We start from the raw sequence: 26,310 nt of genomic DNA on the forward strand, positions 1-26,310 counted from the left end.
TCTTACCAATTACTATAAAACTTAGTGGTCTGACATGGACTTGGTAAAAAGAGACACATTTTTCTGATTGAAGTAGCAATCTAGCATTTCCAGCCTTGGCTGAAACTGGACTAAGTGTCCATTAGACATCCTATGAAGAGGTTGATGCCCACCCACTCCCTCAAATATCTGCAAAGCACTGCGTGGTTCGTCTCCAAGACTAAATGCTTTTTAATGGCCCACGTGGACGATTCTCCCCTTAACACTTCTCTGCGTTCATGTATCCCAACAATGGGTTGTCTCCTAAGCGGTCACCTTCTCCCAAACATGCACACACAGAAGTTAGTGTGGAGCAGACTACAGTTGAGAGAGAATGGGGGAGATTGATTATTTCTAGGAACAACAACAAATACTATTACACACACACACACTATATATATATATATATTACTAAATACTGTCTGCCCTCTAGTGTCTTCCTCATGTGGCTTTCCTTTAGAGCCCTTTCTCTGCATTCTCTCCCCAGTTTCTGCCCATCTCCTTTCCCCCTTCACGTTATGCTCTCTTTTACCTTCTGCTCTCTTTCATTCCTGAATTTATGAGAAAGAACTTGGAGCCTGATTCACGCTCCTTCAAGCTGCCTGTCAAAATATTTTAAATGAAAATTTCCTCCTTAAGAGACCATTCAACTTCTATGTGTTGCCATGCTTCAGGTATCATCGAGCTCATTTTTAACCCTATGAAACAGGATGCTGTCATTGAAATCTGTAGTGAATTGATGGAGGTATATAGAATCAGTAATTTATCTAAGACCTCACAAGCAGACCATAGTCCAGTCAGATCTGTGACTCCCAAGTGTTTTTGGATAACAGCTACCACTCTAATATCTGTAGGATATTCTTATAGGTTATTCTTCTGAATTTTCTGTAATTGCTTGTATTCCAAGTGACATCTGCTGGAGGAAACTAGTTAAGTAGCTTGGGGGCTGCATTCAGTTCGAAAGCAACATAGTTGACTTAACTTTTGCAGTCTAGTGTTAACCTTTTATGTGGCAGTTCACATCTGGTGGAGGTTGTAATGACATCGAACGAAGTCAGAATTGTCCATTTATATGTAGATTGCATTGTACATGTGTGGGTTTACTGTATATCGGGGCTTCTCAACTTCATGGCGACTCACAGTTGGAGATGCATAGTGCTTTGGAGTGAATGAATGCATGAGAGGGGGTCCTGCACTTTATAAGACTCTGAGAGATACCCCTGCTTCCTACTCTTCTAGTTAGAGAGAAGAATCCCTGTCTCCTCTAGAGTATGTCACTATAGCATAACTCTTTCCGGGTGTGGCAACCAATACTGTCTCCAGACACTGACAACTAAGTGAGTGACACCACCCATTGCCCCCATCAGCCTAGCTAATTGAGAACTGTTGCTTTACATTATAATCTTATACAAAAGTAATATGAACAAATCATAAATTAAAAATCGTATAATAAAAGCTCCCAAAGTCTAAATAGATAGCAGTAATTTTGCCATCTGCTTGTCTTGAAGGAACTATAAAAGCAGGTACTTAATGTTTAGGCTAATTGAAGGTGTTCAGGCTAGTCACTGCTGGAATTACATTTAGAAATCTTGACTTAATGAATTCAACTTAATTATCTGTTCAACTATCATTGATTGGGACTGGTCAGTCTACTTCACTTCTCTTTGCTTTCTGACAGGTGCCTATCTGCTTCCTCCTACCTTTCTCCGCTACTAGAAATTGAAATTAGTCAAGATACATCTATTTAGGACATTTACAGACTTTAGAAACACTGGGACTTCAAAACACCGTGCACACAATTACAGATCCAAGGAGCCTGAATGCTTTTAGTGTAAGCTCCTTTTTTTGTGTGCAACTTCCTTGTTCCAGACCGTTTTGATGGTTCAGATGATTCTTTGTAACCAAACTGCTTCATTCAGTATGTCTCTTCAGATAGATTTCCTTGGCTGATATGCATATACGCCCTATAGTATTAGGCAACAAAAAAGTGGTATTTAGGTCCTCTCTCTCTCTCCCTCCCTCTCTCTCTCCATCCCCCCTCTCTCCCTCTCTCTCTCCCTCCCTCTCTCTCTCTCTCTCTGTGCTCTCTCTCTCTCTCTCTGTGCTCTCTATCTCTCTCTCTGTGTGTTTTGTGTGTGTGTGTTTGTGTGTGTGTGTTCAAGGACTCTTATTTATCTTTACTGGGTGGAGGAATACTGGATTACAGCCCAGTTGTTGACCCGAGATAAAGTCTCACCTCCCTGTGATAGACGTCTATGGAAATCTCACCCTCAGCTTGGGTCCTTATCCACTACCCTGCACCAGGGGACTCAAAGCATACTCAGCACACCCTCCCACTGCTTCCTCAGAGTCCAAGTTCTGCTTTGTGTTTTCCCTTCTGTTCTTATTTTTCAATTACTATCCGTGAGTGAGATCATCTCATATTCATCTTTCTCTTTCTGGCGTACCTCACTTAACATGGCTCTTTTCAGCTCCATCCAAGATGAGGTGAAGAATGTACCTTCATCATTCTTAATAACTGTGGAGCATTCCACTGTGTATCTACATCACAACTTTTCTTAGTGACTCCTCTGTTGGATACCTAGATTGCTGCCAGGTTTGCATTATTATAAATTGTGCTGCTATGAACTTAGTTTCATAGGTGGGGAGTGCATAACGTTTGTATATGGCTCTGGGTAGAATAATTATTCTGATGATGCTAATTATTCCAATCCATTAACATGGGATATCTTTCCACTTTGAACCTGTTTGCTATTTTTTTTTTTTTTGAATAGTGACTGGTAATTTTCAGTAGACAGGCATTTCACTTCTTACATTAGGATTATTCCTAGATATATTCTTGTTTTTGCTGCTGTAGTTAATGGGACTGGTTTCTGGATTTCTTCTATTTCTGACTTGGTATTTGCATAAAGGAATACTGCTAATGTTTGTAGCTAATGTTTGTAGCCTGGCACCTTCCTATATTGCCTGATAATTTCCAGTAGTTTCCTGCTGTGTTCTTTAGGTTTTTCTATATATACTATCACATCATCTGCAAATAGTAACAGTTTGGCTCTCTTCTAATCTGTATCCCTTTGATTTCTTTATTTTTTAAAAGAGATTTTTTAAATGTTTAAATATTTATTTATTCCCTTTTGTTGCACTTGTTTTATTGTTGTAGTTATTATTGTTGTTGTTGTTGATGTCACTGTGTTGGATAAGACAGAGAGAAATGGAGAGACGAGGGGGAAGACGGGGTGGGGGGGAGAAGGATAGACACCTGCAGACCTGCTTCACCGCTTGTGAAGCGACCCCCCTGCAGGTGGGGATCCGGGGGCTTGAACTCGGATCCTTATGCTGGTCCTGTGCTTTGTGCCCTTAACCCACTGTGCTACTGCCAGACTCCCTTTATTTGTTTATTTAATTTGACAAGACAGAAGAAAATTGACAGGAAAAGGGAGAGTGAAAGACACCTGCAGACCTGCTTCGTTGCTCCTTTCTTTTGCCTGATTGCTATGGCAGGAACTCCCAACATTGTTGAATAGTAATGGTGATAGTGGTTGGCCTTGTCTAGTACCTGATCTATGTGGGAATGTTTTCAGTTTCTCATCATTGGGGATGATGTTAGCTGTAGGTTTGTTGCATATGGATTGCACTAGGTTGAGGAATTTTCCATCTATTCCCATTTTTTGTAGTGTTTTGATTATGAAAGGATGTTAGATTTTGTTGAAGGCTTTCTCTGTCTCTATTTAGATCATCATGTGTTTTTTTGGTTTTACTTTTATTGATGCAGTGGGTCACATTGATTGATTAATGCATATTGAATCAGTCTTGCATCCCTCGGATAAATCCCGCTTCATAATGATGTACAATCTTTTTAAGGTAATGTTGTGTCCAGTTGCAGTATGTTTAGTCTCTTAACATCTGTGTTCATGGAGATACTGTTCTATAGTTTTCTTTTTCTTGTGTGTGCGTGTGTGTGCGTGTGCGTGTGCGTGTGTGTGTGTGTATTGAAAAGTATTGAAAGAATCTGGTAGTTAAGGAAATGATAGCGGGGCTGGGTGGTGGCATACCTGTTTGAGCGCTCATGTTACAGGTTTGAGTCCCTGGTCCCCACCTGGAGGGGGAAAGCTTCACAAGTGGTGAAGCAGGGCTGCAGGTGTCTCTCTGTCTCTCTCCCTCTCTATCACCCACTTCTCTCTGAATTTCTAGCTATCTCTATCCAATACATAAATAAACAAAAAAATCTAAAAAAAAAAAAAGAATACTTAATTTTAAAAAAAAAGAAGAAAAGAAACAATAGCAAAAATTGTCTAGGGAAAATAATAGCTACATAAACATTCCAAATGTGAAAATAAAATAGACTCAGTTAAAAGTAGATATCACAAAATTTGAATCCATCATACTAGAGCAGCACACTTTGCCCAGGCTTGAATTTTATGACCAAAGCAGATTAATTCTAATACTTTATTAATGCATCTAAGTATTTTATGTCCAGAGAAACCATATCCACTTGGATCAGAAAGCAGTTATATAGGAAACTGAGAAGGTGCTGCTGGCAAACCATCCTCCTTCAAGAACCAACTTACGTCTCACAGTGAGGCTGGTTTTTATTTTTCCTTCTTACACTGGCTTAAGGAAGACATATATCAATAATTAACAGGAAGTACAGATTTAAGCGGAATATCTAAGAATATAATCTTCCCCTGGGAATATCGTTCCCTTTAGGTAGCTAAAGGCAGCCTCAGCTCTTTCTGATTTTCTCCCCATGTGACAGAATCTCCAACTAAAAATGACCCTGCAGGTGGGGACTGGGGGCTTGAACCGGGATCCTTATAATGAAATTTCCCCCAGTCCCCACCTGCAGGGAGGAAGCTTCATGAGTGGTGAAGCGGGTCTGCAGGTGTCTGTCTTTCTCTCCCCCTCTCTATCTTCCCTTCCTCTCTCTATTTCTCTCTGTCCTATCCAACAACAACAACATCAATAATAACTATAACAATAAAACAACAAGGGCAACAAAAGGGAATAAAGAAAGAAAAAGGAAAAAATATCCCCCAAAATTTGTCATGGTAAGGGGAAAACATTTTCATTTGTAAATTTATATTAGATGATGAATGTTAAATTTATTGTAGTAATCATTTAGTAAAAATGTGTAAACAAGGTGTCTACCTTATGCTAAATGGGTTAAAAATATGCAGTCCTATATGTCAATTCTGTCCCATTGGAACTAAAAAAAAAAATGTTAAGAACCACAAATTTACCTTGGAGAGGCAAGTCATCTCTACTGGTGACAACGCAGCTCAACCACCAAAATGTGGATATTATTGTAGGAAAACACAAAGTTTGAGAACTGTGGTTTCAACCCTGCACGCTCACAAACGTATTGTCCAACAGCAGGAAAGCGTCGTGTCCAGGTGGGTCCTTACAATACATGTCTCCCTTTAATGGTCAGGCAAGTCAGCCTGAATATTTCAACCAAGACTGTTGACACTAGGCACGCTGTGTATATAACTAGGTTTCCAGCCATTCTATTTTACTCTGCTAGTAATAGATCTCTTAGCTGATTTGTCGTAGCATAAAAGTCCTTAGGACACAAAACCACAAGTTAGAAACAAGACTAGACGTTTCTGCATTTCCTTGAAACTCCTTTTTTTCTTTATATTCATGGCCTAGTGGTTCTTATCAAAGTGAGAGGGAATGATGGGTGTTCTATAATGGATCTCTTCACACTTAAATTTCCCGAGAGTGGTACATGAACTGTGGTGCCAGAAAGCAGTAGGGAGATTGATTGCTTCTCAAAATGACAAGATTTAGAACTTACAGCTCAGTCCCTCTCAGCTCACAGCTGGGCATATGGTACCTCAAGTACAATAAGAAATCCATTCACATACTGTGACAAAGCTTTCAATTATTCATGATAATGGTGGGAGTGATAAAATGGCTCAGTGGATCTATAAATAACTTTTAGACCTTGTCTTAGCCAACTGTTTCAGCATCTCAAATGTACACAATTTACCAAAAGCCAAATTAAAATTATTTTAATTTTTTATTATTAAAAAATAGGATTGTTTATTCCTGGTGTAGGTAATAGAGTCTCAGCAATATAAGGAAATACTTATTTTGGGGTTGCTATGAGTTACCCAACTAACTAACAGTTCTAATAGCTTCAGGTCACAATTGGGTTTAGTCAGGGGTAAAGTAGAGAAAGTCAAAAACTCAAATAGAGTATTGTGAAATGTCTTTCTGCTACTCTTTGAAAATAATCTATGGTTTGAAATCTAATATTTGAAAATGAAATTAACTTGAAGTACTAAAAGTCATGAATAATTACTAACTAATTTCCTCTATTTTTTTCAAAGAAATAGAAAATGCATTCATCAATGCTAACCTGATTTAAATTAATCAAAACATACTCTTAAAGCTAATAGCAAATTATAATTAAACAAAAATTTCCAAGCTGAGTTTAATCTATGTTAGTTTACGCCTCAGACAGAAGCACACTATAAATTCCATCTAGTGTGTTGTCAGAAAAGTCATGACATTTCTCCATTTTTTAATCCAAAATTGCATCATGGCTCTTCTGACAACTCATATTTGACTTTTCCCTATGTGTGTCTTACCCCATTTCCTTTCCTCAGTATAAAAAATTCTACATGTAGTCCTGCCTGCTTTCTTTTTTAAAAAACCCAAATCATGTCATTGAGGAGGTCATGGTCTACAAGACAGTACTTGAGAAATAGTCACAATCTCTGTCCTCCCTCTCCCTTCTGCCTCTCTCCAAAGCCCTTTGCTTTGCTACAATATACCACACCCAGGTCAGCTTTAGCCGTAATTTTCTCTTTGTTTCTTAAGGTTTCTCTATAAGTGAGGTCGTCTGGTATATTTTTCTCTTTTATTTTGGTTATCTCACTTTATCATCTTCCTTTGGAGTCCATCCAAAATGAGGCAAAGAAAATAATTTATTTCTTTTATTAATGCATTATTATTTTTCTTTTCTAAGTTTATTTATTATCTGTTTATTTTAGGTTGAGGAATTATAGTATAGTCTTTTTTTTTTCACCACTCCCATCACCAAACTTCTGTGTCCCCCATGCCCACCCCCACTGATAACCACTGTAGTTTTCTCAGTCTTATAGGTTGACTTTTTTTTCACATTTGTATATTCAATTTTCTATATTCGACACATGAGTGAAATTATTCTGTAGTTATCCTCCACCTACTCTTCTCCATTCCATCCAGTTTATGCCAAAGGACACACTATCATTTTCTTTTTCTGAGTAATACTCTATTGAGTATATGTCCTATAACTTTTACCCAGTCATCTGTGGAAGGGCATTTTGTTTCCACGGTTCTGCTATTGTGATAAAAGGTACTATGATCTTGAAGGTGCATCTATCCCTTTGAATCAGTGTTGCTAAATCTTTTAGGTAAATGCCAAAAGGAATACCTTATCCAGGAACTGCTGGATCATAAGGTGTTTCTATTTGTATTTGTTTAAGGATTCTCCGTACTGTTCTCCATAATGGTAGCACCAGTCTGCATTCCCAACAGCGGTGTAGTAGATAGAGTTCTTCTCTCTCCATATCCTTTCCAACAATCACCTTCTTTTGTTTTACTCATGAAGCCCATTCTTAAAAGTGTCAGGTGGAATCCCAAAGTGGTTTTAATTTGCACTTCTTTAGTAATGAGTGAATTGGAGCATTTCCATAAATTTCTGTGGGACATGTGTATTTCTTCTTTAGAGAACTGTCTATTCATACCAATTTTTATTAAGCTGTTCTTTTTCTTTTGGTTAAGCTGTATGAGTTCTTTATAGATGTTTGCTATCAATCACTTGAAGTGTAGTATGCAAATATCTTTTTCCCATTTACTGAGTTTCCTGTTTATCCTTATGGAATTTTCTTTTGATGTGTAGAAGCTTTTCAATTTGAGATAGTCCCATTTGGTCATTCTTGTTTTTGTTTCCTTTGCCCATGAGGTAGAGTCTCTACATATGTCTTTGATATTAAGGTCCTGAAATGTTTCACCAAGGTAATATATATATATATATATATATATATATATATATATATATATATATATATATATATATATATAACTTTTATTTATATAAAGAAAACATTGACTAAACCATAGGATAAGAGGGGTACAACTCCATACAGTTCCCACCACCAGAACTCCATATCCCATCCCCTCCCCTGATAGCTTTCCTATTCTTTATCCCTCTGGGAGTATGGACCCAGGGTCATTGTGGGATGCAGAAGGTGGAAGTTCTGGCTTCTGTAATTGCTTCCCCACTGAACATGGGCATTGACAAGTCAATCCATACTCCCAGTCTGCCTCTCTCTTTCCCTAGTAGGGTGGGACCCTGGGGAAGCGGAGCTCCAGGACACCTTGGTGGGGTTGTCTATCCAGGGAAGTCCGGTTGGCATTATGGTAGCATCTGGAACCTGGTGGTTGAAAAGAGAGTTAACATATAAAGCCAAACAAATTGTTGCCCAATCATGGACCTAAATATTGGAATAGTGCAGATAAAGAGTTGGGGGGGGGGTCCTCCATTTTGTAGATAATTAGTAGGCATATTTTAGTTATATTCCAAAGGACCTGTGGCTGTACTAGTTCCACACGGATTTTTGGATAAGTTGTTCAATTCCTTGGAAATATGCCATTGGGATTTTAATAGGGATAGAATTGAATCTATAGATTACTTTTGGCAGGATTGCCCTTTCAGTGACATTTTTTTTCTTCTTACCTGTGAACAAGGGATGTTCTCCTATTTCTTTATGTCATCGTCTATTTCTTTTAATGATGTCTTATAGTTTTCATTGAAAAAGACCTTCACCTCCTTTGTTAGATTTATTCCTGGGCATTTTATCTTTTTGGATTTAATTGTAAATGGGATTGCTTCCTGGAGCTACCTTTCCTCAGGTCCTGATTTTGTATAAAGTAATGCCACAGATTTAAGAGTATTGATTTTGTAACCTGCTATTTTTATTGAATTTATTGATGATTTCCACTATTTTTTTTCAGCAGAGTTATTAGGGCCCTCTAGTTATAACAGCATATCATTTGCAAATAATGATAATTTAATTTCCTCCTTTCCAGTTTGAACTCCTCTGATATCTCTTTCTATTCTGATTACAATGGTGAGGACTTTGAGGACTATATTAAATAAAACGTGTTATTATCTTTATTTCTTTACTGGGTGGGGGGATAATGGTGAAATTACTATTGATTATAGTTATGACATAAATATAGTTTTTAAATTTTTTTCATGAAGAGCACTTTCCTTCTTGCAGACAGCAATTTATACCCAAAGTATGGTGTTTTCGTGGTGGCTTCCCCCTCTTCAGCATTTTATTTCTCAAGTTCTATGTGAAACATCGTTTTAGTCTCTCTTTTCCCTCAGCCCTCGTAGTTTGCTTATGTCTAACACTCAGTGTTACAAGAGCTGAGAAGCAGATAAGCAGACTATATGTTTAGACATGCAGGATACCAAGAGATGCAGTTAAATGATGCCCAAGGGCCAAAGTAATTTCTCTTCCCCAAAACAGCTGCCCCACTCAAATGAGACTTCCCAAGACATTTGCTATAGAAAATATATCCATGGAGGACAGGTCTTAGCACATCTGGTTAAGTGCACACACTACAGTGCATAAGGACCTGGGTTCAAGCCCTTGGTTCCCACCTGCAGGGGGAAAGCTTCATGAGTGGTAAAGCAGGGCTCCAGGTGTCTCTCTGTCTCTTTTCTTCTCTGTCACCTTGTTCCCTCTCAAATTCTCTTTAACTGTATCCAACAATAAATAAATAATTGTTTTGAAAAAGAAGAAAATTTATCTACTTCCTCAGTTTTCCTTTCTGACTGAGAATGACATTCACCTTTGGATTGCTATAGTTTTCTTACATTTCGTCTTTAAAAATAATTTCCTAACTTTAGGAGTACCTGGCTGAATGCACATGTTACAATATTCAAGGATCCAAGTTTGAGCCCCTGATCCCCACCTGCAAGGGGAAAGCTTCACAAGTGGTGAAGCAGTGTTCCAAGTGTATCTCTCCCTTTCTGTCACCCCTCCCTCAGTTTCTGACTGTCTCTATCAAATAAATAAATATAATCTATATGTATATATATATGTATATTTCTCTAACTTTACATTTTTGTCTCTTCCTTTTTTCTGATGTGTTCTTTGTCTCGTTTCAACCATTAATCAATTATTTTAAGTATTTATTTATTGATTCATTTATTTTAATTTATTGCCACCAGAATTATCATTGTGCCTGTACCACAACCCCACTATAGCTGGTGGACATCCCCCTCCCCTCCCCCCCTTTTTTAATTCCTGCTTTATTTTATTTATTAAGGCAGATAGAAATTGAGAGGGGGAAGGAGATACAAAGGAAAAGAGATGGAGCGATGCCTGCATTGCTTGCTACACCACTAGTGAAGAGTAGTGAAGCTTTCCCCCCCTGCACATGAGAATCAGTGGCTTGAACCCAGGGCCGTGTGCTTGGTAACCCATGTGTTCCATCAGGATTACCACCACCTCACTCTCTGTCAACTCTTAATATGAAGCGGGACGTGGACTTGTGAAGTTACTTCTTATATTGTATTCCTTGGATTACATCTTGGGGAGAACTTTGTTTTAACTTACAATTGCTTGGTTTTCAAAAATAAATAAATAAATACTAAGTGTAGTACTTCTTACCTCTTGAAAATGCTGCAAAGTTATTGAAGCATGAGCAGGAATGAATGAGCTTCCCTTTTTCTTTCGTAGATGGTAAGGTTGAAGTCACAAAAGAAGGCGTGAAGCTGTGCACCATGGGGCCAGGAAAGGTGTTTGGAGAGCTGGCTATTCTTTACAACTGCACCAGGACCGCGACCGTCAAAAGTAAGACTGTTACTCATATTTTCAGATATTTTTAATGTTTTTTGCCCTCTGGAACTTTCAAATGTTGATGAATAATCTTCTTGATTAAACTTTTGTAAATCACTTCAGTTTTTGTATTTCAATACAGTTAACATGTTAGCTTTCTTATGAGAGGATTATGGTCAATGAGGTACACATATTTTACCACTGACTTGTGGCATAGATCTTTTTTGACTTATGATTCTTAGTAATCACAGTTTATAAAGCCATGTGATTTTAGAATTAAATTGGAATGAGAATTTAACAAGAGCATAACCTTTTCATTTTCTGCATTGAAAGCCTTGGGGTTATATTTAAAAGATGTTTATAAAGACATATTTATGTATCTGTCTATTTTGGGGTTACATTCCTTACAGAACCATTTGTTCATTCGTGTTTTAGAAAATTAAGGGGTGGGGGCCAGCAGTGGTTCACAGGGTTAAGATCATATAGTATGAAGCACAGGGACCCCCACAGGATCCCGGTACGAGCCCCCGGCTCCCCACCCACAGGGAAATCTTTTCACAAGTGCTGAAGCAGGTCTGCAGGTGTCTATATTTCTCTTTCCCTATCTTCTCTTCCTCTCTCAGTTTCTTTCTGTCTGAGCCTAGAGATAACCCTAGAGGAAAAAAAAAATTAAGAGGAGAATGTCCTTTGTCTCATTCCAATATGGTTGAGTAAGATAGTGAGATATATTCCAAACTCTAAAACTGTGTCTAAGTGTATTCTTGTCTTCAGCTGCTCATCAGACTGTCTATTACAGCATCTTTCTTGCCTTCTGATTGAGCTTGTTTTAAATCAGGCCAGTAAAGCAACTTGTTTCCCTAGAGTTACATATCTGTGTGTATATGATTTCTCTAACAGCTCTTCTCAGTAGAAGCAGCTGCAGTTGTTAGAGAAAGATTTTTTTTTTATTTATTTAAGAAAGGAGACATTAACAAAACCATAGGATTGGAGGGGTACAGTTCCACACAATTCCCACCACTCGATCTCCATATCCCATCCCCTCCCCTGATAGCTTTCCTGTTCTTTATCCCTCTGGGAGCATGGACCCAGGGTCATTGTGGGATGCAGAAGGTGGAAGGTCTGGCTTCTGTAACTGCTTCCCCGCTGAACCTGGGCATTGACTGGTCGATCCATACTCCCAGCCTGCCTCTCTCTTTCCCTAGTAGGGATGGTCTCTGGGGAGAAAGAATTTAAAAAAAAAAAAAATGTATCCCTTTTTTCTGACACAGGATGCCATGCATGTGTAACAAACAGAGCTGAATGCAAAAAAAAAAAATCCACAATGGCAATTCCACTTCATTTTCAGTCATGTGTGTGTATTTTCTGTTTGAGAAGTTATTCTGACATACTGCCCTGGGCAATGATAGCAATCCAAAGTTACCTGATTAGGCATCTGTTAAAAAACACTGTTGGCACAATAAGAGATGATGGTTAATATCAATTATATTTATTTGATATTGCTGGTTATTTTGTTTGCTGCTTTTATCAAAATGATGACATGTGTCTGAAAATAAGAGAGTAAAACCTGGAATACAACAAGAAAGAAAAAAAACCTTAATAATTCATGGCCACCTAGATTCCCAGAAATTGTCTTAGAGGGCTTGTTATAGCTATACTACCTTTTGTTGCCGTCACTAAGATACCAGTGGCAGTTGGCAACCTGTAGGCTAGAGCATTTTTGGCATTTGATTCTTAATCTCTGAAAGCATAGAACTCTTTTGGGTTGCTTATGTGGTTATTTACATACATACTCAAAGATCAATAAAACACAGAAAGCAAAAGAGAATTTGCCCCAGCTCCTGCTCACTTAGAAAGTGCTTGAGCAATAAAGAAAATGAACCATTAAGTGAAACCGATATTACTATCATATTGTGTCTCGTGAGAATTACGATTTCTAAGACTAAAATAATCCAGAATTGTATATTTGGATCAAAAAAAAAGTTCTCAAAAGTTTAAATTGTTACTTTAAAAAAATGTTTGAATATTTTAATTTTAAAATTTTAAATATTTCAAGGTACATTCCCTTCCTTTACTTTAATGGAAAGTCCAGGATGTCTAAAGGTCAATTTAGTAATTACATGTTACTTAATTTTTAATATTATTAGTAGAGAAGAATTTTAAGTGGATTAATCATACGTTACATACATTTTACAGCTAAATATTTCTATAATGTTATTGGTTTGCCATGTAATAAGCAATTTTCTTAGGAGGTTCTTGTAAAATGACATTTATCTTTCCTGGGTGCTATTCATCTACTTAGAATACTTCTCTAGTAATGACTTCATATTAAAAATTAATTACTAAGTTGGTGAATTTAAATAGATACTGTACATGTAACCCAGCGAGAAGTTGCTGGGTGCTGAATGCAGATAGTAGTTGTCAGTATTTAAGGGTCAGACCGTCCATTATGAGAGGCAGTGAGTGATGGAGCTTGACCTTTACATGGATTCAAATAAACCCTAAGCTTGTGTTCCTGTAGAGCACCCACTTTAGATACAGCGGAAAGACACGGGGCCAATACAAGTTACAAGTTGAACAGTTCTGCATGCGTGAGGAAGGACTCTTTTGAAAAGGTGTTTCCTTCGACTATTGAAGTAAGGACAATGAGCTGTGAACATTGAAGTGTTTTTCTGTTGTATGCTTTATATTGGGTAGTTCTCCCCCGCCAAGAGAATTGGATCAGTCCAGTTAGTTTTCGTGGGCCTGCTTGGCCCTGCCCCGGAGGAACCCCGCCTGAGTTAGAGAGTTGGAGAGTGGAAGAGTTGCAGAGTTCTAGGGTTGCAGAGTTCCTGAGTTGGAGAGTTACAGAGTAAGGGAGAGTGCTTGCGCCGCTGCAAAGAGACAGCAGAGTTCTGTTTGGTGATTAGTTTGGTTTAGTTTATGAATCGTCATTCCTGAATAAAGAAATACAGCTTCCCTGCCCAGCCGTTGTCTCCGCGTCTCTGTTACCCGCCCGTGAAGCTAGCCCGGCCGGCTGGAGCCGTCGAATTTTAACAACATTTTTCCAGATGGTTTAATCTGGATTTAATATGAGCCAGGAAGACTGTATTTAGTAGTGTTGACTTCCACTACTATTTATGTTTAGGTTTTAATTATTCCCTCATGCCAGTCATGATATATATATATATATATTTGCCTCTAGGGTTATCGATGGGGCCCAGTGCCTGCCTTACCAATCCTGGAGTCTTATTTTTTCCCTTTTGTTGCCCTTGTTGTTGATCATTGTTGTTATTATTGTTATTGATGTTGTTGTTGCCAGATAGGACAGAGAGAAATGGAGAGAGGAGGGGGAGAGAAAGATGGGCACCTGCAGACCTGCTTCACTGCTTGTGAAGAGACACCCCTGCAGGTGGGGAGCCGGGAGGCTCAAACCAGAATCCTTGAACTGGTCCTTGCACTTACACTGCTGTGCTACCGCCCATCCCCCCATGATGTATATTTTACTAGATTTCATTGTAGGTGCTACGTTCACCAAATAGAAGATGGCCTTAAGAATAAGATGTCTTATTCTTGTCCTATGATCATTTAAAATGTCTCTCTTTGGCATTTTAGATTTATTCATGTATCAGAATTCAAGTTTGCATAGATTTCCTGTGCTTTTCCTCTCAGCTAGTACTGTGATGGTTATGCCTATCTGGAATAATTCTCAAAGTGAACTCATTTATTTGTGTATGCTAGTCTAAGCCTTAAGAGAAGAACATTCCATTCCTACTAACATTTGTCTGTCTCCCTTATTCTCCCCTGGTTACCTGGGCTTGGGACCCCTACCCCTCCTCGTCAGCCACTTTCTCTAATGCTTAAAAATGTGTACGATTCCACTCTCCTTTCCTTTCTTCCTAGGGCAGCCTGAAAACTGCTTAGCATTTGAGACCTCACATTCATTAAGAAATCCTAGATGACATTCAGCTGCTTTCAGGGTACATGAATGTAGTGTCTTGTTTATGAGTGAATGAACTTTTGGGAATGTACTAGGCCAAAAATTAACAAATTTCAGTGATTTCTTCCTGTAGGTTGATTTTTTTAACTTAAGCTATCAGAAGCATTTTTTTTTTAAATTAAGGCTATCAACTGACAAATTGTTTAGATGTGATTATGTGCTCTCACTAAAAGAAGCATCATCGTGGCAGTTGGAAGCAAGCTCTTTGCATTACATCTGGATAAATAAATTAGTATTCTTCTGAAAAATGTGCAAATATGTATCACTGGTTATGATGATAACACCAAGAGAGAGACCCGGTAGTCCCATAGCACCAAGATGAATATCTTTTTTTATTAGTGATTTAATAATGATTAGCAAGATTGTGAGATAATTTTATATAGTTCCCAACACCAGAGTTCTGTGTTCCATCCTCTTTATTGGAAACATCCCTGTTCTTTATCCCTCTCAGAGTATGTATGGACCAAAACTCTTTTGGAGGTGCAGAAGGTGGGAGTTCTGGCTTCTGTAATTGCTTCTCTACTGGACATGGGCATTGGCAAGTCAATCCACACCCCCAGCTTGTCTCTCTCTTTCCCCAGTAGGGTAGGGTTCTGGAGAGGTGGGGTTCTAGGACATACTGGTAAGGTCACCTGCCCAGGGAAGTCAGGTTAGCATCATGGTAATATCTGCAACTTGGTGGCTGAAAAGCGTTCAGATATAAAGCAGAACAAATTGCTTAATAAGTAGGAGACCAACAGTAGGAACAGAACAGATGAAATTAGAGGTTTTTGTGTGGGAAGGAGCTATAAAGTCTAATTAAGTAGTTCCCTTTATTAATTAAATCTCCATACCTGCAAATATATTTTTATAATATTTTCCTCAAGTATCACTTTGAGTTGTAACATTACTTTTCCTCTCCACACAGCTGAAGTGACATCAACTTACACTCACTTTAGTTCCCTTGCCTTGTTTCTATATCCTAAGGCTCTTTTAAATCTCAAACAGGGAAAAACTGTATATATTCAAAACTCCAAAGTAGAATGGGAAAAGCATTTAGTCTGCAAAAAGAAACTATATCAGTGACAACCTGAATTTGCAAGGACATTCATGTTATTTTCTTCCTTTCTTCCTTCCTTCCTTTCTTTTTTTTTTTTTTTTTTACATGCCTTTCTCACAACTGGTTCTCACAACTACAAAGGAAATCTTTTGAGGTTTGAGTCTTATGACTTTTTGCTATTTCAGTAGTACCTGAATTAAGGGTATTTTTTTTTTTTTTTGCTTGAAGATAGTATCCTGAGCCCTGTCTCTCTTTGTGTTCCTAGCTCAGAGCTTAGGCAATGCATTGTTCTAACTGTCTCATCCGTACGGACTCAATCAAAAGTACAGAGATAGAAAATGTTCCCTTCTTTGTAGGAAAATAGTGTGATGTCAGTTTCTGATGACTGCCATAGCCATTGGTCTGAAAAGTATGTCTGGGGTGCATGTGGAAATCTTTTTATGAATTAACTTGGACATAATCATCTGAATATGTGTTTGTAGATTATTTATGGCACATATTTTAAAATACTTCAATATTAAGAGATGTCAGTAACAACGGAGAGCCTAGACATTCTATAAGAAATTTGACAAGCTGAGAATTCCTTTTTAAAATACTTTTCCTTATTTATTATTGGATAGAGACAGAGAGAAATTGAGGGGGGTTGGTAGAAAGGGATAGAGAGAGAGAGAGAGAGAGAGAGAGACCTGCAACCCTGTTTCAACATTCGTGAAGCTTTTCCCCTGCAGTGGGGACCAGCTCTTGACCCTGGGTCCTTGTGCCCTGTAGTGTGAGTGCTTACCCAGATGTGCCATGGCCTAGCCCCTAAATAATAATTTCAATAGTATCTGGTCCATATATTTTTTCTGCCTTAGTTGGAATATTTGTAAGTTATCTACGATATGTTGAAGAAGTTGGGTAACTAAGAGATTCCACTATACCATAGACATTTTAAAAAACCAAATTCAAAAGAATTTGGACATTTCTATTTTTGTTTGTAAAGTAAATTTGAATTTATGTAGTGACATGGATTATATAGTCTTTTATCCATTTCAGACATTGGCTTTATTAAATATGACTCAGGAAAAAAAATCTACTGTTAGAAACCTAAAAGGATGATTGGAAAAATGGAAACAAAAAGGCTTGACTAAAATTTCTTACTTAAAAATTTCAAAATATGCTTTCATTATAATGTTGATACAGTCAGCCTATGGTATTTTCTATTGGTAAAAATAATAAAATGAATGACCATTGTATTGCCAATGAAAATGAATTGTAGATGGGATTTTAGTACTTGTGGTCAAAGCTGAGAAAATATTCAGACACTGGATAAATAAATAAGCAGTTACCAAAATATAAACGGATGATTGAAAAAAAATGGGAGCGAGACAAGCTCCCTCTATAGAAGAATTCCAAGTGATAAAGAGCTGTGCTACCTTTTCCAGGAGATGCAGTGTAACCGCCCCTCCCCCAGCTTGGCTCAGGGTGGGCTGCAGTGAGTGACACACTCCCATCACCAGAATAAAGGGAAGACAACCCCATAGGATAACGATCAGTGCTAATATCCACAAAGATGGCAGGCAACTCTCATGTGTCTTTGATATGTGCTGATGAGAAAGGCTGCCCCCACCCCCCAAACACAACTACAGTCCAATTACTGCTCCATATCAAACACTCCCAGGCGAGATGCTCTCCACGATACCTTACCATGTCTCCAGAAGACAGTCACCGTTTTCTAACTGAAAGATCACCACAGAGGATACTCAGAAGCATGAAAACTTAACACAGTATGATTTTTTGGGTAGATCCTGGAATAAAAAAAGTAGACTTCAATGGAAACCATGGCGCGTCGATTAGTTAAAAGGAATCTACTTATCGAACTCTGGTGGTGGGGACGGTGTGGGATCATACCCCTGTCATCTTGTAATTTTGTAACTCAATATTAAATCACTAAGAAAATCAAAGGGAAGAAATAAATAAAATAAATAAATAAATAAGCAGTTAGATGATGTTTGTATTACTGCTGTGTTTTGATCGAGGGAAGACCAGAGCACCAAAGCTCCCTTCAGTGTGGTGGGGGTCAAGCTTGAACCTGGGTCAGAGCCATGACACAGAAGCATGTTGTTAAAATTCGGAAGGCTCTTGCCGGGCGGGTAGCTTCAAGGCGGTTAACAGAGACGACCAGAGACATACGGCTCTAGCCGGGCTAGCTTCACAGGCGGGTAACAGAGACACGGAGACAACGGCTGGGCAGGGAAGCTGTATTTCTTTATTCAGGAACCACGATTCATAAACTAAGACAAACTAATCACCAAACAGAACTCTGCTGTCTCTTTGCGGAGGCGCAAGCACTCTCTCTTCCTCTCAAACTCAGGAACTCTCTCTAACTCTCCAACTCTGAAACTCTGGCACTCAGGAACCCTGGAACTCTGGCGGGGTTCCTAGGGGCCGTGAAAACTAACTGGACTGATCTAATTCTCTTGGTGGGGGAGGGCTAGAACAAACCAATGTAAATCATACGACAGAAGCACACTATCCAAGTGAGCTATTTCACCAGCCTGCCAATGAGATGCCAGTGAGATTCCATTGATTTTATAGAACTCTATAAAATCTGATCTTTATTTCTTATCTCTGTGGCAGAGGTACAGTCACATGTGAAAATGAAGCAATGTTGTTTACCAGTATGTATAGTTATTGTATAGGCCCCCGTTACCTGGGCTTTTAATAAGTGAGCCCAGCACCAAGGTGGTGGCGCACCTGGCTGAACCCACATGTTACAATGTGCAAGGACCCAGGTTCGAGCCCCCAGTCCCCACCTACAGAGGGAAAGCTTCACAAGTGTTTAAGCAGTGTCTCTGTCTCTCACCCTCTCTATCCCTCCTTCCCCTCTTGATTTCTGACTGTGTCTATCCAAGAAACAAATAAAGACAATAAAAAAAAAAACATTTAAAAAAATAGGGAGTCTGGTGGTAGCGCAGCAGGTTAAGTGCAGGTGGTACAAAGTGTAAGGACCTGCATAAGGACCCTGGTTTGAGCCCCTGGCTCCCCACCCGCAAGGGAGTCATTTCACAGGCAGTGAAGCAGGTCTGCAGGTGTCTGTCTTTCTCTCCCTGTCTCTGTCTTCCCCTCTTCTCTCCATTTCTCTCTGTCCTATCCAACAACGACATCAATAACAACAACAGTAATAACTACAACAATAAAACAAGGGTAATAAAAGGGAATAAATAGATAGTAATAAATAAATAAATAAGTGAGCCCAGTCACACATCATGCCATAAAAGCAGATGAGATGGCTCTAGTGAGGTAGCCTCTGTTCTACCTTCAAGAAATGGGGGGGGGGGGGAAACATGCATGCTCCATTCCATTCTAACTTGCGCTTGTTACCAAACATCCTGAAAGAAGAGAACGTTCAAAATACATTTAGGCTGATGATGACTAGAAACATCACCTCAATTATAGAAAGAGTCTGTAGTCTCTCCCCAGGAATGATCACTCCCCTGGGCAATATAGCAAACGGGGTGTGAGACAAGCATCTTGGTGCGATTTTTTTTTTTTTTATTGAAGTCATTAGTACACAGTGTAAAGATCTTTTCACGTTTCTCTATTAAGGAATCCTACGAAATTACAAACATAAATCCAGTTATGTAACCCCTGAAAATAAAAATGTTTAATAAAGTAATCAATTTACTACCTACAAACGACGCCACACAAAAGACTAAATAATCACACGTTCGTTATTATTTGTAGCTGTTAAGCAGATAGACTCAAGAAAAGGTGCATTTTTCTTGTTCTTTTTTTTTAATTCATAACAATAGCTCTTTTTTTTATTTAAGAAAGGAGACATTAACAAAACCATAGAATAAGAGGGGTACAATTCTGCACAGTTCCCATAACCCGATCTCCATATCCCATCCCCTCCCCTGATAGCTTTCCCATTCTCTATCTCTCTGGGAGTATGGATCCAGGGTCATTGGGGGATGCAGAAGGTGGAAGATCTGGCTTCTGTAATTGCTTCCCAGCTGAACGTGGGCGTTGACTGGTCAATCCATACTCCCAGTCTCTCTCTCTCTTTCCCTAGTAGGGTGGGTCTCTTATTCTAGCGTTTGGGTCTCTGAGGAAGTGGAGCTCCAGGACACATTGATGGGATTGTCTGTCCAGGGAAGTCTGGTTGGTATCATGCTGGCATCTGGAACCTGGTGGCTGAAAAGAGAGTTAACATACAAAGCCAAACAAATCATGGACCCAAAGACTGTAATAGTGCAGATGAAGTGTTGGGAGTATTCCCTGCATGCTCTTGTGTACTTCTGCTTTCAGGTATATATTTTTCCCCTAGTTTATGGGCACGGGTGAACCTATGCTCTATCTCAGGGGACATGGACTATATCTAGGTTTCCATTTAAAGAGTAAAGCAGTATTAGTGAAAGAGTATTGGCATTGGATTAATTAGTAACTCTTTTTGTTGCCTCGGAACCTTCACCAATATGGGTTTATTATTTTTTTCAGATTGAAAGAGACAGAGAGACAGAAGGAGAAGACAGACACCACAGAGATGAATGAGTGGAAGGAAAAGGCAAAAAGAGCATGGACTGTTGGGTCAACTTATTAATGAGAATGACTTTTCGGTATATTAAATTTGATGACTAGCATGTTAATAGGAAAGAGCAAAGAGTGGCTGGTCCTTCAATGTAAATTAAATCTAAAATCACCCACACTGACTATAAAAGATCTTTGGCTCATGGACTATATTTTTCTTTATTTAATTTATGTATTTTGTATAGAGACAGAGAGAAGTTGAGAGGGGGGAGAGAGAGGAAAAGAGGGGCAGTAGACAGAGAGAGAAAGAGAGAGAGAGGTTTATGAGCTACTAATGCATCAATAAATGCATCAACAAAGAAGTGTATTAATGCATCAATTAAAAAAGGTTCCACTTAGTGAAATATTACCAACTCCATTGTTCTCTTAAATATGTCCATCCACAGATGTTTTCACCTTAGACAAACTTTACTCATGACCATGATAAAGGACAAAAATCAATACAACTTTATAGTGGGTGCAGATCATCTTAGATTTAATTTATATAAAGGCCCAGTCTCCCCTAAAGAAATTGTATTTCTTTGAGCTTCTGATAATTAGAAGATAAAAACACATCTGTGTATCACAGTCGTAAGAATTAAATGCATATTTTCTTGAACTTGAGAGCGGAAGAGATTTGAAACCTGAAACACTGTAAGGTATAATAGGCAAGGAAGTGAACCAGCTAATTTCCGTAGGCGTCTTCAAGAATTGAGTTTTTCTTGTGAGTGTGACAGTAGATTTCAGAAAATCAGTATTGACATCTCAAAAGAACAAGGGACAAAAGGTTAAGAAATTACATGAACTCAGAGAACTGAAATGTGTCTTCTGTAACTCAACATTTTAAAAATATTTTTTATCTCTCACAGTCTGCCTTTCTAACACACACGTTCTACACATTTAAGTTCTCCTATTTGTAATAATCTTTTTGTCGTGAATGCACTGTAGTCTCAGTTTGTAAATAGGGTAGACATTTATCAAACAGTAGATTAGTTCAGGATACAGGATCTAGATCACAATGCCAGGTTCCAGTTATCCCACAGTTACTTGCTATGTGCCTTTGCAAAAATGAGTATTGCTAGACTTCAGTTATTTTACCAGTAAGATAGTAAGGGCCTGCCTGACGGTAGTGAAAATTAAGTAAGAGAATATGCACAGAAGACTTAGTGAAGAGACTGTCATGCAGTGCCTTACTATTGAGTTGCAATTGCTGTTCTCATCACAACAGAAGCTGTAAGAGCATGAAATAATTCTGTAGGGAACTGGGTCCTTCATCATTTATGCATCTTAAGAAGTATCACGGAAACATAAAGGTCAAGAAGTGCATTAAGGAAATAACCATGAAAGTGTTCAGAGACCCGTGGACAGATCCCAAACTCTTAGGTACATTTTCTTTCTCCAGTGATTACACAGTAACATTGACCTGGACATATACTTTGAATGAACTGGCACAACAGAGCATTAACATCAGAATTAAACTATAGATAAGAACCCAGGCATAGGGCTGGGAGATATATAATGAGTATGCAAAAGACTTTCATATGCAAGGCTATGAGGTCCCAAATTTAATCCCAGCACCACCATAAATGAGAGCAAAGAATTGGTCTCTTTCTTGCTTCTGTGTCTTTCTCTTCCTGTCTCTCTCATTAGACTAAACAAATAAATAAATTTAAAAATATTATAGGCATCACTGCTTAGATGGCAGGGGCTCCATCTCCCAGTGTTAATTCTTCTAGGAAGCACAGATGTGGACTGCGAACTGGTAAAGAGCATTTCTCTGTGGGCTGTTTAGCTTCTGTTGTTATCACTTCCTGTCAGGGGACAATCTTCAGGATTTCTATGAGAAATACTGGTGTGAGTTTGTGCTTTGCATGCACAACATTGAGCAGGCTCCAGGTGTGTTGGGACCTGTACAGATTAAAAACAGATAACTATTGAATATACCTTTTCCATGTCGATTTTTAAAAATAGTAGATTTAGATAAGTGGCAATTTTAGATTGTATCTTCAAGTCTGAAAATGCAAGACTTCTGCCATGTGGTTTGTGCATCAGTTTTGATTGTCTTAGAATGTTAATCTATTCATTTTTTCACACTCTTTGATGAGAATGATTGCATTCTTATCTCCTCACACTGCCTCCCTCCACCCCCAATCAACGCCCAAATCAAGTTTCTTATCCTCTGGTCAAGTTTAGACCTTTCATCTACAGTTTAAATTTAGCAATTTTTGGCTCCCCTAAAATTACAGTTACTACAAGTTCTGGCAACTGTTCTGAATATTCATTGCCATTCATAGTCATCTAATACTTTGAAGAAGAAGTCTAGCATTTTGAATCGATTTTGTCACTGGCATATAGTAAGTAAACATTATCCATGAAGCTTGAGCATAGCTGAGGCAGAGTGAGCTCTTGGAGGTTCCTACCAATGTGAAATGGCCTAAATGATGTGCAATGCAAAGCATATTACGGAAAGTTTGATATCTTTAAGATACTGAAAACAGGGCTTATGAAAGTTAAGCATCTTCTGAAGCTCAATTTTAACTTGGAAAAGACATTACAAATCAAGAATTAACTTTCTTCATCTATAATTAGTTTGGGGACTAATAAAAATGGAAATTAGCTCTAGATGCTTACGGATTCTTCAAATAGATCAGGATACTTTAAACCTGATTCAGAAAGAGAATATGCCAAATGAAAAATACAATCTTCGGTTCACTTCTTCTCTCAGTCTCCTCCTTGCACTTTTGTGGTTTTCAACCACAAGAACTTAGGACATGAAAAATAATAGTAAACAATTTAAGAGTAGAAATATCTTTCTGAATCAACTTTTCTCTCCTAATTCTTACTTGAATTAATTTAACTTGACATATTATTTGTATGTTTCTGACATAAATATGCTTGAAAATAAACACATGTCAAGAAATTTTCACTAGTGATTTAATCATGATCAGCACGTTTGCAGGATAACAGGGGTACAACTCCATACAATTCCCACCACCAGAGTTCCACAACCCATCCCCTCCATCGAAAGTTTCTCTAATCGTTATCCCTGTTCTTTATTCTTTATTTTAAAAGGCAGATATAGCCCCACTGCCTAGAAAGAGTGCTGGAAACATTTTACACTTTCTTCTTTCTCCACATTGTAAAAGGCAAGCTCACATTCTCTCTTTTTTGATGCCCTTGTTCAGCTCTGCATACTGTTGTATTGTTCCCATGTGCTGCTATTGTTCTTAAAGTTTTTGTTTTTGTGAAGTTGGCTGGATGGTATTTTCTTTTCCTCGTTGAGCTTTTCACTCACAGTAACATAATTGTGTAGCATTAACTTGTTTTCCATTCCTTGTTTTCTATTTTTTGTTTTTTGTTTGTTTGTTTGTTTGGCTTAATTTTGCTATTAAAATGATTTCATTTTGCTCTTGATGTGTATATTCTCCTTGGCATTTATGCAACTTGATAAGTTGAACTGGGATATTAGTACTTTGTATTCATGTTTCATACACCCTTTGAATTAAAAGCTGTTATGCCTGCCTTTTGTTAACAAGGGTGATTAAGCTGGAATACCAAGTAGAGATGAGAGAAATGATGTCTTTTTACAGATATGCTCCATTGTAAAGCTTATCTAGTGGTTGACTTGGCAAATCCAGACTATTGGATTTTAGACTTTTCCAATTATTGTAATGACATTCCAACACTCTGTTTTCTGACTTAGAAAGTTTTATTCTGTTGAATCATGGGTAGTGTGAAGTTAATGAAATAATGGTGATTGATTTTAATTGTCCTGTATAATTATTTCAAAAAAAAAAAACGTTGATAAGCTTGAGTTATTTACAACCATAGTAGTAGAATTCTTAAGAATATTAACTCATCAGGTACTAAATTTCTCTTCTAGATGAGCTATTAAGAGTACAAATGAATGCTATTTAGGCAGGCAGATAGATTTGCTTCTTCTGTGAACTCATTCTCAGTTGTAATCAATGTTTCATGAAAAGCTATGTAGAGTAGGTAGTTTCAAAGATCAGTGTGAACTTGAAATGCCCCTTTATGTCATAAAGTGATGCCCACAAGACAAGCTGCCTTTGGTTATTATCTTTCAACAAAATATTTTTCTGATTAAGCATTCCATAGTTCAGGTATTCCCAAACCTTCTTTTGTCAATTAGAAGTATCCACCTATCTTGATCTTTCAAATCATAACGATCTTCAATTTTGGCTTGTAGTTAAAAGGTCATATTTATGTTCTCATAAAAGGTCTTATTGTATGTATGTTGACTTTCAGACATCACAATTCTTCAGTTCTCATCTTTACAATAGGACGGTAATATTGTAGTTAAGACTTCTCCCATGAGGTCTAAAAGAAAGCTGAAAATGTTGATCAGAACGCCAGTGCCCAAGAGTCTTCTACCTAAAGCATGATGGAGTAGTTGTGGATTGTGCAGTCCGTAGTATCTATTTTCCATTTTACAGCAGAGCATTTATAGCTCAGAAAATATCCTACAACAGAATTTCCTCGACAAAGATCAATTAAAGAAAGTATTGTTACTAAGGGTTGATATGGTTAATCAGTAATATAAAACTTGCCATCCATGGTTTTAATTCTTTTCATAAATGCTTTTTGCACACATGTATATGGAGGTCAACTAGAAATTCAAAAAAATATAAAGAAAATATAGATTTCACAAAACATAAAAGGACTATATAAGGAATGAAAAAACAATTTTTTTTTCTCCCTTGGATAGTGTGACTGCTTCGCTGTGTATGAGACCCAGGTACAGGCTTAGCCTTCACCACACTAGAGAAAAAGCTTCAGTGCACTGGTGTTTCCCCTATGCCTACCTCTGTCTCCCACTCCTGTCTCTCAGTTTTAATCTGGAAAATCTGATCCAGGCTAGAAAGAAAGAATGAATGAATGAATGAATGGAAGGAAGGAAGGAAGGAAGGAAGGAAAGAAAGAAAGAAAAAAGAATGAAGGGCTTTTTAAATATATATATAATTTTGTCACTTCTGGTTTTCTGTTGATGGGAACAATTTGAGTTTATCTAATCATTAAGAAGGCACGTACAGGGAGTTGGGTGGTAGCGCAGTGGGTTACGCGCACGTGGCTCAAAGCGCAAGGACCGGCATAAGGATCTTCTTGGTTTGAGCCCCCGGCTCCCCACCCCTAGTCGCTTCACAGGCGGTGAAGCAGGTCTGCGGGTGTCTGTCTTTCTCTCCCCCTGTCTTCCCCTCCTCTCTCCATTTCTCTCTGTCCTATCCAACAATGACAACATCAATAACAACAATAATAATTATAACAACAATAAAAAAAAAACAAGGGCAACAGAAGGGAAAATAAATGTATTAAAAAGGGGGGTAGGAAAAATGAAAAATAAAAAAGAATAGACGTACAAGATAAGGAGACTACTCCAGCCATCTCACTTTCTGGTGCTTGACTAGACATGGGAGAGATCGGAGAATTAAAGAAAAAGGGCTACTTACTGTCAGTGAGTGTGTTTGCATTGACAAAGCAAGGACATTAATCAAGAAATATACATATCATAGCTAGTTAGTGTATTTGACTCTGAGTGAAAATTGGGGCCGGGTGGGTGGGTGGGTGGTGGTGTGCCTGGTTGAGTGCACATGTTACAATATGCAAGGACCCGGGTTTTAGCCCGTGTTCCCTACAGAGGGAAAGCTTTGTAAGTGGTGAAACAGGTCTGCAGTGACCCAGGAGGTGGTGCAGTGGATAAAGCATTGGACTCTCAAACATGAGGTCCTCAGTTCAAACCCTGGCAGCACATGTACCAGAGCGGTCTGCTTCATTCCCTCTCTCCTATCTTTCTCGTGAACAAAATCTTTAAAGAAAAAAGAAAAGAAAAAAGAAACAGGGCTGTCTCTATCTAATAA

General features: G+C 38.3%; 1 protein-coding gene across 2 annotated transcripts in view; it reads left to right on the forward strand.

Moving 5' to 3' along the window:
* The window catches only part of PRKG1 (protein kinase cGMP-dependent 1), a 1,377,090-nt gene that overhangs the window by 550,070 nt on the left and 800,710 nt on the right, over positions 1-26,310 (forward strand). For both annotated transcript variants that reach the window (XM_007520749.3, XM_007520748.3), the window contains exon 3: positions 10,770-10,883. In XM_007520749.3, coding sequence (XP_007520811.1) covers positions 10,770-10,883 — 114 coding nt within the window. The remainder of the gene's footprint in view (positions 1-10,769; positions 10,884-26,310) is intronic.

The sequence above is a fragment of the Erinaceus europaeus genome, chromosome 1, assembly GCF_950295315.1.
Source record: "Erinaceus europaeus chromosome 1, mEriEur2.1, whole genome shotgun sequence".
NCBI lineage: Eukaryota > Metazoa > Chordata > Mammalia > Eulipotyphla > Erinaceidae > Erinaceus > Erinaceus europaeus.